The sequence below is a fragment of the Hippocampus zosterae genome, chromosome 4 (genome assembly GCF_025434085.1).
Source record: "Hippocampus zosterae strain Florida chromosome 4, ASM2543408v3, whole genome shotgun sequence".
NCBI classification, from domain to species: domain Eukaryota; kingdom Metazoa; phylum Chordata; class Actinopteri; order Syngnathiformes; family Syngnathidae; genus Hippocampus; species Hippocampus zosterae.
Window position 1 is genome coordinate 25858447 of NC_067454.1, and position 16960 is coordinate 25875406.

The 16960-nt window shown below is 43.2% G+C and overlaps 1 protein-coding gene across 1 annotated transcript; it reads left to right on the forward strand.

The window, feature by feature from the left end:
• Nucleotides 1–3745: 3745 nt before the first annotated feature.
• LOC127599753 (alpha-2Db adrenergic receptor-like) lies at nt 3746–16444 on the forward strand. Its single transcript, XM_052063967.1, has 2 exons — nt 3746–4964; nt 14649–16444. The coding sequence occupies exons 1-2, from the start codon at nt 4653–4655 to the stop codon at nt 15798–15800; spliced, it is 1464 nt and encodes a 487-aa protein (XP_051919927.1). The 5' UTR covers nt 3746–4652; the 3' UTR covers nt 15801–16444.
• The last annotated feature ends 516 nt before the right edge of the window (nt 16445–16960 follow it).

Sequence of the window (16960 nt, forward strand, 5' to 3'; positions counted from 1 at the left end):
TACAAATACTCCCCTGTTAGAAAGTCCTTGGCAGGCTGAGTCCGAGAGTCTGTATTAGGATGGTAATGAAAGTTCATGGTTGGGCGTGCAGGCGGTCGGGCGGGCGGACGGCGCGTCCGGCTCGAGTGATGGTCAGCGGCGCGGGTTCGTCATCGTCGTGGTAGGCCGGTTTCAGGCGGTCGATTGAGACCCAATCCTGTCGACCATGGATGTTGAGGCGGTAGGCCTTGTCGTTACGTTGCTCCACGGCGTACGGGCCGCGGTATGGTCGAGTTAGAGGCGGGCGGTGGGCGTCGTTCCTTACGAAAACGTGAGTACAGGTTAACAGCGACTTCGGTACTCGTCTGCTGCGCTGGTCTTGGTAGGTCTGGAGTAAGGGTCGGTACTTTCCGACGGTGCGTCGGAGATCGGCGAGATAGGCCGCCGAGTCGGCGGCGTCTTGGCTGGACGGGAAGAACTCCCCGGGAACGGCGATGGTTTCACCGAATACCATCTCGGCTGAGGAGACACCGAGACCTTCGTTCGGAGTCGTCCGCATTCCGAGAAGTACCCAGGGCAATTGGGCACTCCAGTCTGGTCCGGTGCAGCGGGCCATGAGCGCTGCCTTCAACGTGCGGTGAGTGCGCTCGGCCATTCCGTTGGCGGCGGGGTTGAAAGCAGTCGTATGATGCACAGTCGTTCCCATGAGCTGACCAAGGGCGGTCCAGAGCTGTGACGTGAATGAAGAACCTCGGTCGGAGGTGATATCGTCAGGAACTCCGAATCTGCTGACCCAGCCTTGGAGAAGGGCGGCGGCGCAGTCTTGTGCAGTGGCTCCTTGCATTGTGATCGCCTCAGGCCATGGAGTCGACCGCTCGGTGGACGTGAAGAGATACTGGTAGCCGTCTGAAGGTGGCAGCGGTCCAACTATGTCGACGTGAAGATGGCCGAAGCGACGTCGGGGTTGTGGAAACTGGCCGATACCGGATTCTGTATGTTGGCTGATCTTACTGGCTTGGCATTGGAGGCAGTTGCGAGCCCAGGCTCGTACGTCTTTGTTGATTCCATGCCATACAAACGTCTCGGTCATCAGTTTGGCGGTTGATCTTCCAGACGGGTGTGATAAACCATGGATGATATCGAACATTTGACGTCGGAGCGTTTTCGGGATGAGTGGCCGAGGGCGTTGCCTGCTCACATCGCAGAGTAAGGTGCGTCCGTCGTCGCCAAACGGTACGTCTTTCCATCTCAGGCCTGTGACGGACTGACGATAGTCAGCGGTGCCTTTCTGATCAGCTACTTGGGCGTCGGCGATGGCTCTGTAGTCGACGCCAAGATGGACGGCGTCGATTTCTACTCGTGACAGGGCGTCAGCTACTGGATTCTTTTCACCAGGGACGTACTCTATCGCGCATCCGAATTCTGCGATGGCGGAGAGATGACGCTGCTGACGGGCGGACCACGGGTCCCCAGCTTTGGTGAAGGCGTGTACGAGGGGGCGGTGGTCGGTACGGATCTTGAACGGCGTTCCTTCCAGCAGGTGGCGGAAATGTCGCACAGCCAGGTATACGGCGAGAAGTTCGCGGTCGAACGTACTGTATCGGGTTTCAGGTTGGCGTAACTTCTGACTGAAGAATCCCAGAGGCTGCGGGATACCGTTGATGACCTGCTCCACCACACCTCCTACAGCAACGTTACTTGCATCGGTCGTCAGTTGAAGCGCAGCCGCCGGGTTCGGGAATGTCAATGTCGCGGCCTTGGCGAGGGCGGCTTTTGTAGCTTCGTAGAGCTGTGGTACACTGCTTTATTTTAGCGAACATACGATCATTTATATACCAGCAAAGCGGACCTTAGCGTAAACAAACGTCCAGCCCACCTGGGGGCTGTGATTGGTTGGTAGCGAGCGGCAGCGGGGGCCGCCGATTGGCTGATCAGTCTCACAGCGCGAAATTCAAATGTCAGAGTTCTCAGAGGGCATTTGTGGTTGCTACAACTTTGTCATCATGTCAAAGGTCGAACTTTGCTTGACCTTCTTTGTTTCTGATTTTTACATAAGGGAAAGGACTGCCCGCCCCTAATTAACATACTATGCCTTCCTGATGAAATCAGAGACTCACAGGAGCCCGAATCGATTCGTGTTGCGTTGTGATAAACTGAAGAAAAGACGACGTGGTGTTGGTCTTCTTCCACCTTATAGAGAGATAAAAGAACCTGTAACCGAGGAGGGCCAAGAGCAATTTGACAACTCCCATTCCTCAACAGTAGGTGAGACAGGTGTAATGATTGTGGAGGCGCCCAGCCCACACTGGTGAACATACAGGTGATATTACCTCTTATTTGTATTGCACGCGCGCGCACACGCGCAAACGTTTCAGTGATAATCGGCATCCAGTCAGTTAGCTAGTCAGTGTCACGTCCCGTGTTTGCCAGCAGGGGGCGGGCTTTCTCCCCACCGCCTGCACACCTCTCACTCATTTGTGAATGATTACTCTGTCCAGTGGCTAGCACGTCGGCTTCACAGTGCGGAGGTACCGGGTTCGATTCCAGCTCCGGCCTCCCTGTGTGGAGTTTGCATGTTCTCCCCGGGCCTGCGTGGGTTTTCTCCGGGTGCTCCGGTTTCCTCCCACATTCCAAAAACATGCGTGGCAGGCTGATTGAACACTCTAAATTGTCCCTAGGTGTGTGTGTGAGTGCGAATGGTTGTTCGTTTCTGTGTGCCCTGCGATTGGCTGGCAACCGATGCAGGGTGTCCCCCGCCTACTGCCCGAACACAGCTGGGATAGGCTCCAGCACCCCCCGCCACCCTAGTGAGGATCAAGCGGCTCGGAAGATGAATGAATGAATACTCTGCCTTTATTTGGACGCTCTGGCAGTCTACTCACTGCCGGAGAATTCCACGCCGCGCCAATATTCTCTCGCCCAATTCCTATTTGGATTATTCGTTGCCTCTTAGCCTTGTGGCTGTTATTGCGCGTCCTTGTTCCTCTTGCGAATGAAATTTATATAATTGTCTAATCAGACCTTCCTTGCTATTTTGCTGCAAGCGTTTTTTGTTGTTCTCTTTATTCTATCCCTGGTCCTTAATTTGACGAGCGTTTTTTGTTATTCTCCCTGTCGGGTATTTTATGTTCGTATTAAAGACTCCTTTTGTTCCCTGACAAAACCTCTTTTTGTGTCTGCTATTTCGGGGATCCACTTCCTTATTTTGTTGTGCATGAAGCGATCATTTATCGCTTCGGGCACAACGTGACAGTCAGGAGCACCTTGGTTTTAATAAAGTTTAATTTAGCATGCCAAACGTGTGCTTCTCTCATTGCTATTCAAAAAGGACTGAAGTATGGCAGTACTGTTATTTTGTCCCCGATTCTGTTCCTAACCCTTTATGGACAGAATTTCCCTGCTTTTTGCAGATGATGCGGTACTGTTGACTTCTTCAAGCCACGGTGCCCAACGCTCACTGGAGCAGTTTTGCAGCCAAGTGGGAGGAGTTTAAATGTCTTGTGGTCTTGTTCATGGGTGAGGGCAAAGATAGGGTGAGTATCTCGATCACCTGGGAGGGATTCTGAGTTGAGCCGCTGCTCCTCCGCGTTGAGAGGAGCCAGATGAGGTAGCTCAAACATCTGGTTAGGATGCATCCTGGACACCTCCGCGGTGAGGTGTTTTGGGCATGTCCCACCGGATGCATCCTTCATGCCGGACCCGGATAAGAGTTAGAACATGATTGGTTGGATGGATGGAAAAAGACCTTCATGAGCATATTCTGCACCTTCCCCAATGCAACTTTTCTGTTATTTAATTTCCCCTCTCTGCTCTTTATTTAGGTTCTCAATTTCCCATTAAGTTGTCCTCCCTCCTCTGTCCGTGTCACCTCTCCTATTTTCTTTTCCTTTTTTTGGCGTCTGATCCATGAATCCTTCCTCTTGACTTCTTTGCCTTCATCCTGGCTGTGCCATCCTCTGCACTCAGATTCCTTTCATTTGTCATTCCGCCCTCCTCTCTTACCCACTCATTCTTTGCTCATTTCCTGGGTGTTTGAATACTCTCCTCAAACATCTCTCACTCTCCTCACCGCACGCCTCTTTTTCCTTCTTTCATTGCAGCCTCTCCTCCTCCTGCTTTATTCCAGCAGAGGAGCATCAGAGAGCGGCAGCACGTCAACCATTCGCTTGATTTATTTACGCGTTACTAGTTCTTCTTGCTCCATTTTTTTCCCTACTTATTTGCATTTTATCTCGAACTCCTTTCCAATGATTTTTTTGGGGGATGCTTTTTTCACTCCATATGTTTGGACCGCAGCTGTACTCCAACTTGAAAAAATGCCGTTGTTTGTGTGTGCGTGTGTGTATGTTATATTGGTAACAAGTACAAGCTTCGTAAGTCAGCACCTGGATTTTGTAATGTATTTCGAATCTTAATGCAAATCCTTCAATACCGACAAAACGGATGAGAATTTAAAACATGTAATTCTGTATCACTGAGATGTAATTAGAATGTAATTAGAGCATGTAATTAGAATCGATAATACTGAGACATACTACCATGATGGACCTCTTTTGTATTCTATTTGGGAAGATGATTTTGCTTTGTTCTCTTACATTTCTCAAACCAGCGTAAGATTCATTTCAAGGCAGTCGGGTAAAAAAAAAAAAAATAGAGACTCTGATTCAAGAAGAATGGACTCAGATGTGCTCTCACCTGTAATGGCCACGCTCCCCGCCACTTCTACTTTGGAGAATATTAGTCAGGTGTCCTCTTCCTCATCAAGGTCTGCTCCTCTGCCTCCGCACTCCCAGGCAGCGTCAGTGCTCATCATGCTCGTCGTCACAGTCATCATCCTCGTGACGGTTGTGGGAAATGTGCTGGTTGTGGTGGCCGTTTTTACCAGCCGTGCCTTGCGGGCTCCTCAAAATCTTTTCCTTGTGTCTCTGGCTTCAGCGGACATACTGGTGGCGACGTTGGTCATTCCCTTCTCCTTAGCCAATGAGGTGAGGATTAAAAAAAAAAAAAGGGATTCATCTGAACACTGAGTGAGTGGGTTTTCTTATTAAGAATGCTCATCATTCACTTAAATTAGATGTGTTGGTCAGATATGTGCTGGATGCGAAATATATAATCATATTTTATTATCATTACAAAAAAAATCTGTCTTTGATCCTCAGATGATGTATCCAACATTTTAAAACAAACAGCATAGCAAAATGGATATGGAATCAGCTGCTCTCTAATCTCAACTGTTTGAAATTACGTATTATCATTTTTCATGTCATTTCAAAACCAGCGCGATTATTCTGACGCAGTAGTTTATTGTAGGGTCAAAGATAATGTAACTTTTGCCCGAATAATCCTGCTCACAACAAAACGCAAAATAACCCCCCAAAAATGGTGCAATTTTCTGGGTTATTTATGCAACCCAAAAAGTTAGATCATCCCTTTTTAACCCAATTTGGGGTATTTTTGACCCAACAGTTTTTAGAGTGTAGACTTTGATAAATGACGCCTTTTTAGCTAACATTTACTTAATGAATGCTGTGGCAAGCATGTATTAAACAGTAGCACAATCCTAAAACCGCTGAATTAAAAGTACCCAGAATGGGTGCAATAGCGAACTCAGCGATGGGTCTAAAGCTGGGTTATCTATACCCAGAATTTGATCCAGCATGAGGTCAACACCAGCCATCACCAACATCAGCCAGCCCGAATCCAATATTCAACACAAACTGCAGGGTTAAGATAAGAATAAGTAACACAAAATCCACAATCTGCTCAAAATCCACATCTACCTAGCGAGTGGGTTAGGAAAACAATCCATCCTTTTGTGTGTGTGCGTGTGTGCGTGTCTGTAAAAGCGATCTCTACAGTGCAATGTTCCCTGCAAACACAACAGCACTGTTCTGTTCACCCAAAACATTTTGGCCACTTTTGTCTTATACTGAAGTGTTGTTAGGTCTTGCTGAGTTTTATCATGCTATCGTAATGGATCGTAGAAATAAGTACATTCGCTATTTATTTAGTAAGGAAGAAATTAGAAAGGCACTACAAAGGGTGAAAAATGGAAACACGGTTGGTCCTGATGACACACTTTTATTGGAGCAGGAGAGGTGTTTGTGGAGTTTTTAACCCGACTTTTTCAATGGAATTGTAGGGGATGCGACGATGCCCGGGAATGGAGGAACCATGTACTGATGCCCATTTGTAAGAGCAGAGTTGTGGAAACTATAGAGGAATCAAGTGGATGACAATAATGTTATGGCAAAGAGTGATGGACGCAAGACTCAAAATTTGTGAGCATACCTTGGAAGAGTACCAAAGGTGCATGATTTGCCTTGAGGGTGTTGATGGAGAAGTATAGAAAAGATCAGAAAGTGCTGCAATGTGTCTTTGTAGATCTATAAAAAGTCGTGACGGCCATAGCAATTATTGTATTGTAAAATTACATTTACCTTGTTTGCCTGACCAATTTCAGGCCACCGTGGCTTGTCATGAGACAATGCGAGAGGGCAAATATGACAGTCTGTGATTGCCGTGCATCCCGCCAAGATCTTTAAAATCTCAAATGATTTGTCACAGTAGTCACGGTGTGCGAGAAACCTTGTCAGCTATCGTAAAATGGAAGGCATGCGACTGAACCTGAGGGTACATAATCGGACATAACACACCAGCTAGGTGGAGTGATGACAAAATCTGCGACTCGTCAACATTTTGTGACCCCCATGTGTCAATGTCACTCAGCATGCATTCAAGAGCGCTTGAGAGTTTGACAGGAAAAGACAAGGGCACTTCCGTTAACGGAGTAATTGAGATTTTGACAGAATTTGTGACCCCGGAGGGCGATATTTTACGAGCGTTATGAAGCCGGCGTGTTTGTAATAATAAATCACAATTGATGTCTCACTACTTTTATCAGTCACCAATACATTTTTAAACTTTATTTTTTGTTCGTACAAATGTCTAGATGGAAAGGCAATCATAGCTGGTCACATTTGGCGTCCCCCCAACAGCCTCCCACGACCATCTTGTTTTGTTTGCTTGCTTGTTTATTGTTTATTGAACATAAAACATATACAGTAATAATTTGACAGAAAATAGGGTAGATAAAAAAAAAAGTAAAAAGAAAGAAATCAGTCTTCATTCAACACAGTTATTATGTTCAAGGGAGTAGGATGAAGTAAAAAACGTATCTAGTCCTACCCCGTTATGTGTTTATATCTACTAAATTATTTTTACATCAATCAGAAAAGAAAAAGTAAGAAGAAGTCTCCATTAAGGCTCATACTTTACCCTTAACCGTGATATTTTTACAACTTTTGGTTTGTATCGGGATTATATACATCCTCACCCTGGCACTCTTGTGTCAATTTTCTCTTGTATTCATAATGGATATTTCAATACCTTTCTCTATTTATCAACTTAGTTCTGATTTATCATTATATTTAATGTTTAGAATTTATCATTTTAACTCTGATTGATGTAGGTTGTTTGTACTATTTTTTTTTAATTTGTTTCTGAACTCAGCAAGCGATTTACTCATTTTTAGGTCCGTTTCGAGATTATTCCACAGATTAACACCTTTGCTAGATACACTTCTTTGCTTGATGTTTGTTCTTGTTTTGAGTTTTTTGAATAAGTTGGTACCTCTTAATTCATAGTTGCTTACTCGAATTTCAAAAAACTTCTGAATGTTTTGGCAGAGCAGGTTATTGTGTGCTTTGTACATTAATTGGGCGATTTTAAAGTCAACCAGGTCATAACATTTTATCGTATTTAATTTGATAAACAGTGGATTTCTGGGTTCCGTATATTTTGATCTATTAATAATTCGAATTGCTTTTTTTTGTAGTTTGAGAATAGGGAGTGTGTTTGTTTTGCAGGCATTTCCCCATATTTCCACACAGTAGGTCATATATGGTAATAATAATGAAGTGTATAATGTGTAAAAAGATCTCTTATTTAGCACTTCCTTGGTTTTGTAGAGGATCCCTACGGTCTTGGCTATTTTTCTTTTTACGTTATTGATATGTGGTTTCCAACGTAGTTTTGAGTCTATTACTAATCCGAGAAACTTGGTTTCATACGCTCTTTCTATTTCAATTGAGTTTACCATAATTTTAGCTTGGTGTTTGATTGGTCTTGTGCAAAAAACAATTAACTTCGATTTTTTCAGGTTAAGTGACAATTTATTTCTGTCGAACCAGATTTTTAATTTGTTTAATTCGTTTTCTACGGTTATCAGGAGCTGTTTCAGATTTATTCCAGAACAGTAGAAAGTTGTATCAACAGCAAATAGGACACATTTAAATAGTTTTGAGACCTTGCAGATATCATTTATATATAAGATGAATAGTTTTGGACCAAGCACTGACCCCTGAGGTACTCCGTGAGTGATTTTCAGTTGATTTGTTTTTTTATTGTTGAGTTGCACGTACTGATATCTGTTTTCTAAATAACTTTTTATCCATTTATAAGCTACACCTCTAATGCCATATCTTTCTAGTTTTTTCAATAATATACTGTGATCTATTGTGTCAAAAGCTTTTTTTAGATCTAGGAAAACCCCAACAGTAAATTCTTTGTTGTCTATATTAGTGGCTATTGCTTCCACAAACTCCATAACTGCCATTGAGGTGGTCCGTTTTTCCCTGAAGCCATATTGATTCTCACTTAACAGCGCATGCTTTTGTCAGGGAACGCAGTGTAAACGTAGCGTAATGTTACACATGGTTATCCACTGACTATACTGACCATGCTAGCAGTAAAACAAACATCCTATGACTGAGAATTTGCTTTGCCAAATGCCTTTAGTTGCTTAATTGAGATAATACACATTTTCCCCAGTTTTAATATGTCTGTGACATTACTCGAAGGATCAAGAATTAGGAAATCGTTATTTTTACCACATGTTTGACACTCTCCAAAATTAGCCTATGTTGCTGCTCACATCAACACCCCGCCCCCCCCCCCCCCAACACCCCCACAGGTGTGTGCACTCTATGAGTCGTAAAATCAAGTGCGGTCCAGCTGTCAACTTGCAACTATGAAGTGCTTTGACTCTTAGTGACTCTCTTCACAAAATGTGAGTAGCATCAAATCCAGTGACCTTTCTGGTGTCATTGGAGACTTGTGTAGACTCTTGAGATTCCCTGCCAGCTGCAGTCTGAGCAGAGTTTAATCACCCCTGAAAACAGAACCGCGCTACCACAAAGCTGCCTTTGGATAAGCCGATTCTCCCCGTGATTCCCAATGCTTCAGTTTCTGTGCATCTATGTGTGTTGCGGATGCCGGGCACACATCACCAAATGTAGGGGGAAATTGTGTTCTAGTTCTGCATAACTAGAGCAATGCAGAAAAAGTGTTTTCCTTCTTCTCAAATTCTTACTTTTGGCAGTTTTCCCGCTAGTTTGTAGCTTACCTCTGGACATGTTCACTCAAAATATCACTCACATAGAACCTATCTGACAAGATTTCAAGAAGCTGCAACAAAAAAACACAATCATCGATCACCCTGGAAAGGGTTACAAAGTCATTTTCTAGATGTTTCCTTCCTGTTTTTAGTCACTCTTGTTCCGATAGATTCTTTTTTTTTTTAAGTACAGTGATCCCTCGCTCTAACGCGGTTCACTTACCTTGGCCTCGCTGTTTCACAGATTTTTTGAATGCATTTTTAAAAATGCTTTTAAACAGTGAATTGTGTTCTGCATCCTTATTGGCTAAGGCACTGACCGACGTGAACAGTCTCCGCACCTTGTCTCTGTACAGCTTGCCAAATTTACCTTAGCAAATTTTTGGTCTTTGGTTTCATTGTATCAGTGGCGGCTGCTGGTCTGTCAAGGAGGGGAAGCTCAATTTTGGCCTACATCATAAAATGTGTCCGTTTATTTATACGTGAATTGTACTCTCCGTTCTTTTTCAAAAAAAAATATGAAAAGGTTGCCTTCACCATTAGATCGGTGATTGGCTCATTTCACTGTCAATCCAAAAGAGAGATTCAGCCTCAGACAGATCATCCAATCATCATGCTGAGCTTCTTGGCCAGCCTATAAATGCCCACTGTCCATAGATTTCCAGAGACGCTGACGTCTCGTTTCAATGCATTGGGACAACGGGCTCTGAACTATCTAGACCAGGGGTGCCCATTAGGTAGATCCTGATCTACCGGTAGATCTAAGACAGGTCCCAAATAGATCCGAAGAGTGTCGAGAAGAAAAAAAACAACCATTTGTGTGTCTTTGTACATGTTAGTAATATATTTTTTGTGTTAATATACACTGCACCCTAATCATCTTATCAGTCTCATTTTCACTAAATCTTTTTTTTTTAAATAAAATAAAGCAGGTAAATCTTATATTTACGGTGGCGTGTAATTACGTCACCGGAAGTTGTTGGCGCTCCGCAGTTTGCAATTGCAGCTTGTGATCAGAGCTGTTGCGCTCTATCTTTTATCATCATGATTCTCATTCAGAGTTTGCTTCCTGTACAATTCACCGAGGGCACGAGCAAAGAATAGGAATCTAGGAGGGCCCCGGGAAGCACTTTAAAACGGTACGTGTGAGCTACGATAGTTAACAGGCTGAAAAGGGCGTCGTAAGCCTCAGTTTCAGGCTGTTTCTCATCATGGCGTGCGCGCGCTTGTGTGTGTGTGTGTGTGTGTGTGTGTGTGTGTGCGCATGCGCGCGCCGGTAAGGGTAGATCCCGGGAGGTTAGTTGATCGAAAAGTAGATCTTCGATCCAAAAAGTTTGGGCACCCCTGATCTAGACGCCCAGTGTCTGCGTGGTCGACGCTCAGCGTCCACACAGTTTAAAGCACAGGGAAGCTGCGGGAAAATCTCATCCAAAATACTGACCAGCAGCAGTCATTCAGTAGAGCGCAAAAATCCACGTGGCTAGCAAGATGACAATTAACACGAAAAATCGTAGCATAAGAGTCAAAAAGCCACACAAAACATACTAACACCGTTGCCACCAATGTAAGTTGAGGGGTTCGTTGTTTTTCAGTGGATGGCTCGTCTTTGCGAATGACAGATGGAGAGATGGAATCCTTTAATCCAGTTTAATAAAAGGAGAAAAAGAAAAAAAAAAACTTCTGCACCACAGCACGTCCGAGAACACAACTCCCATAACTAAAATCACTTACTGCTTCTTACTTTAACAGCCAATCAGAACCTGTCAACATAAAAACATGTCTAAGCAATTATTAACCCTCGTAGTCCACCACTTGCGATAAATGTAAAATTTTGTCTTTGAATCAAAGGCAAAGACATTCGGAAAATACGAGAGAGCTGAAACGTATGGGGGGGGGTCTAAAATGGCATAAATTTCATGACGTCACCGGCTGATAATTCTCAGGCATTGCAGCAATAATAAAAAAGGGTTTGATTCCGTAATCTTCACAATTTACATATTTTGCACCATAGAGACCCATTATAATTCATATTTTTGAATGTATCGTAAACCTAATGTGTAAACATGCATTTCACACGATTTTTATGTCAATCGCTTTGTTTTCGCTTGGACAGACGTATGCATGCCACATTGTTGGGTTGAGGTCATTCCAATTGTGCAACTTTTAGGTGGCGCCAGAGGATCGCAAATGAGTTTGCCTTTTTGCAGGAGGCTTCAAACCAATGCATTTTACATGAACACGGGATTGTTAATGGGGCTTGGTTGGGACCTCCAGACACAATTTTTTTTCCTTTTGCAAAAAATAAAGAATAAAAAAATCCCAAAGAACTAATAAAAACTATATATGTATGGATAGCACAGATGCCTCTGTACATTTTGAGTGTTTGAAAAAAAAAAATAATGTTTGTACAACACAACATACATCATTTCCAAAATTGTAAAACACGTAACTTAGGGGTTTTTTGTTTCAAAAGGACCTAAGGGTTAAAATGTACACGTGAGCTGCGATAGTTAGCACGCTGCGAAAGTGCGCCCTGTGCCTTGTTCATCTTAGTGGCCGTGATGGCTGTTGCTCATTACGACATGCGTGTGTAAGAGTGTGCGTATGCACGCGTGTGCGGTAACGGGTCGATCATGGGATGTTGGTTGTTCGAAAAGTAGATCTTCCGTCAAAAAAGTTTGGGCAACCCTCCTCTACAGAATGAACTGCAGAGGGGGGAGACTTTTAATCATGAATGCTCGTTGTGTATTCGTAGCCAACTTATTTGTTGATAGCAGGCTAATATAGCTCATATAGATACATACAGCATGTGTTTGCCTTTATTATAAGGCGTTTTATTTTTTGCTGCTCCAGACATATTTGTTTTTTGTTTATTTTGGTCCAATATGGCTCTTTCAACATTTTGGGTTGCCGACCCCTGGGTTAGACTTTTTAAATGGAACAATTGACACCTTTTGCTTTGGTATTTATTTTTAGTTCAATTTTCTCCTAATTCAGTAATAATATTGTGTGTACTTTCAGGTGGACTTCTTGTGTGTTCATCTGATTTGGCAAATTATTTGACAGCTTTCATTTGCATAACACAGATTTACAACTGTACTAGACTTCAGAAAACAGGTGAGCCGTGATTGGTCGTTAACTGAACCCTCGGCAACTCTGAGTTCATTTTCAGTCAACAGAAAGCAGCAAAATGGCTGCCCACTTAGGTGGCCAAAAATGCAAACGCAATAGGAATCAGAATGCAGTGTTTGGACAAGTGAAGGTGTTAGAACATATTGTTTTAAACAAATTGTTTGGCTTGATTTCTGCTTTTTGGTAGAAGGACTATTATGATGCAACAGCCCTCTGGTGCATACAGTTTATGGTCTTGCCTGACACATTTTATCTTTCTCCCCCCCCGAGAGAAAGTTAAGGACTCCCTTGAGCTATTATCGACAGCAGTTTTGTTCCACCTTGCTTCAACACCGTCCTGTGATTATTCAGCTGATCTTTGTCTCAGCTCCCACCGTTTAGGCTTGAATGGTCCATAATTGTTGGGGATATCGCAGATCTTCACAGAGGGTGAAAGAAAATATTTTTTTCCACTCTCTTTCTCTCTCTCTCTCTCTCTTGCTCTCTCAGGACATTTACATTCCAATTCGGCAAAATTTTTTAACTGGTGATTACAAGTAAATTACACCTAATCGTGAAAAGTGCTCCACAATTGAAATGTATGTGAATGGAAGAACAATTTGTCTTAAAGTAATTTGTTTTTATTTGATTTGCCATCCTTCATCTTCCGATATAAGCTTCTGATTTCTTTCTGCCCATCGCCAGATACTAAAATCACCCAGATTTAATTGTTGATAGTTTTAACAGGAATTTAAAATCAACATTAAATTCACTGGTCCCAGTTTTAACTAAAACTATAAAAATATAGACTATACCCCTGTGGAGAAAATTATCCAATCAAAACGAAAATGCAGGAGGTGCAAAGAAAGGTGGAGAAAACAAAAAGTTACAGTTCATGATGAAATATTACACAACTCAAATCCTACACTAAACAGTCAAACAAAGAAATCATTACAGCTTATTTTTCAAATGAGATGACATTGAATAAAAACAACTCCATATTTATTTTCTCCACCTTTGATGTTTTAATGAGCTCCAATTTTAAAATGCCCCCACAGACGCTCTCTGTGAGGACTTTGCAGATGACTTCAGAAGTAGATTCCATGACAGTATTTCAGCTCATTAAAATGTACATTTTAATAATCACGGACAGTCATTTTTACCTGAGTGAAGACTGGAAAGTTTTGCCTTGGCAGCTGCAAGGAGACTTTGTCAGAGTTTTCTCCCAGGTAAATCCAACAACCTGCTTTTTAGATATTTTTGCCACGTCACTGTATGGATTCTCCAAGGAGCAGATTTTAAATGCCCGAGGAGTCAATTGTTGTCTTCAGACGGATGTCTTTAAAATGCCGACAGTGAAGACATTTCAGAAGTAGAGCAGTTTCGACCATAGCATTTTTAATAATCATTGACCTGCATCCAATGGACCATTTTTACGATTTTAGAAATAAAAATTCTCCCTGGGAGGCCCGGTAGGCAACTGGTTAGCGCGTCCGTTTCATATTGCAAAAGTGCAGGGTTTGATTCTGGCTCCGGCCTTCCTGTGTAGAGTTTGCATGTTCTCCCCCACGCATGTTCTCCCCGCGCGGGCGTGGGTTTTCTCCGGGTACTCTGGTTTCCTTCCACATTCCAAAAACATGCACCGAAGGTTAATGGAACACTCTAATTTGTCCTGAGGTGTGATTGTGAGTGCAAATGGTTGTTCCGTCTCTGTGTGCCCGGCGATTGGATGGCAACCGGTTCAGGGTGTCCCCCGCCTTTGCCCGAAGACAGCTGGGATAGGCTCCAGCACGCCCCGCAACTCTTGTGAGGATAAGCGGAGCAGAAAGTGGATGGAGGGATTTAATTTTTTTCTTCCATTAAGTATATATATTTTTAATACAAATAATATTTTACAGGAATATAATCTGGTTTTAGGATGAACAATAGTACAGAGACAGCTCTTTTAAGGATTTGAAATGAATGATCAGGTGAATGCGGATTTGGAAAAAAACCCTCAAAAATCTTGGTTGATTGGATTTAAGCTTAAGAGAGTGGAAGTGTAGTGGTTCACATTAACAATTTTTTATTTTTTTTTTTGCAGCTGTCACATGATTGACTCGCACTCAACTTCCTTGTGACTTTGAACGGTCTTGTCCTAATTGGTTTCTCCTCTTTTCAGGTGATGGGCTACTGGTATTTTGGTTCCACCTGGTGCTCCTTTTACCTGGCTCTGGATGTTTTGTTTTGCACTTCATCCATCGTCCATCTTTGTGCCATCAGCCTCGACCGCTACTGGTCGGTCACGAAAGCCGTCAGCTACAACCGCAAACGGACGCCCAAACGGATTAAAATGATGATCAGTGTCGTGTGGCTGATATCGATCGTCATCTCTTCACCACCTCTTCTCATGGCACACACAGAGGTGGGTTGGGACTTCACGGATGACAACAACGACCCCCAGAAGCAGGAGTGTCTACTCAACAACCAGACTTGGTACATCCTCTCCTCCTGCCTTGTGTCCTTCTTTGCCCCAGGAGTTATCATGATACTGGTCTACTGTAAGATATACCGAGTTGCCAAACAGCGAGCCTCCACCGTATTCGTGGCGAAGAATGTGATCGAGCGACAACCGTCCCAATCTGAGACCTGCTTTCGGGGTGCCCATAGGAGTATCCAAGAAGTTGGAGCCAAGCGCAGAAAATCCCAGTCCATGGGGGACAACCAACTGCCGGGGAACACACACAGCTCTTCTAACGTCGAGAGCAACAGCAGCAGTCACAAGAGAGAAGAGTTGGACAATATCAACTTAGAGGAGAAAACTCGGGAGGATGACCTAAAGACATCTTCCTTGTTTTCTGCTTCACTCCGCTTCCCCAGGAGAGCTGGTGGGAAGAGGAAAACAGAGGAGGAAAAAGACACCGAGGGATCGGCAAGCAGGTTGAAGCCTCCGCCCCCATCTTGTGCTTCCATATCGTGGGTATCCTCGGATCACTGCTCCCATCAGCTCTTCCTCCCTTCTCCTGTGGCACGCCAAAGCAGACAGATGTCTTTGTCCAGAAACAAAGTGGCACAAATGAGGGAGAAGCGATTTACGTTTGTTCTGGCAGTGGTGATGGGAGTATTTGTCCTCTGCTGGTTTCCCTTTTTCTTTACTTACAGTCTCCAAGCGCTGTGCAACGAGAAATGCATGATTCCTGATGCACTTTTTAACCTCTTTTTCTGGATCGGCTACTGCAACAGTTGCCTGAACCCGATTATTTATACCATTTTTAATCGAGACTTCAGGAGGGCCTTTAAGAAGATTATCTTCCAGACTCGTAAACGAACATAAACTGTGACTGAATGTGCTCAAACACAAATGTGTGCACAGTTTTAATCCACATTTTCCACTGCCCTGTAACATCAACATTAAAGGGCCTGTCTCTGAGGATTTCTTGATTATCGACCAACTGAATAACAATTAAGCATTTTTGGAAGAGCAACAAGCCAGGACAAGATGAGTGTAAGATATTTGAAGGATGGGGTCTCAAATTAAGTTCCCTTACTGCACAACAGTTCACATAAACTACGTACCAGTTTGAATGTTAATTGGGGGGAAATGACTGCAGGGTGGTCTTCCCCCGGTATGCTATTTGCTCTCTTCCTAATATTGACAGTAAAAAGGGATTCTGAGGGAGAGTTGATCATAATCCGTTCCATTTTAGGGTCGATGTCTAATATGTTTGTAAGAATCAATGCTCAATTATTAATCAAGAATCAATTATGTTAGAGTTAGAATGACAGTTTTCCAGACCTTTATTAACAGCGCGAGCAGTGTTTCAAGTAACATTTGTACAAATTAATGGGATGCACAGGGCTGAATGAAAGTATTTGCTTTCTTCTCAAAGTTGTATTATTATTTTTTTTTATATAGTTTCCCCACTTAAATGTTTCAGAACAAACAAATGTAAGTACCGGACAAAGATAAGCCAAGGAAAAAATCTTTGCGGAGATATTTTGGCCCATTTCTTCTCGCAGAATTTGCTTTAAGCAACACTGGAGTGCACTAGACACTTTCAAGCGCCCAAGATTCTTCTGCATAGTTGCACACCTAACGTTGGACTAGAATTACTGCTACTGGTCACTGAAAGATGGTGCAACGATTATCTGTAGCAATTGCACAACCATCATAGTATTGTAAGTACGGCACCGCTGATCATTTTATGCTCGATGACTCTCCACATTGTCGCACAGCTGTCATTGGCTGGTACTTCTGCACAATGGTACCCTTACAATGTGGAAAGTCTTTCTATACTAATACTAACGTTATGTCTTTGCTGATCATAGTTGCTTGTTACTGCAAAACTAATGTAGCTCATATTACCAGAGACAAATTTCTTGTGTGTTGTACATGGCAAATAAAGATGATTCTCACGAATGAACAACCTTTTTAAAATGGTGCCACAGCATTACAATCAGATTTTCACTAGGCCATTGTTTTTTTGGTTTTTG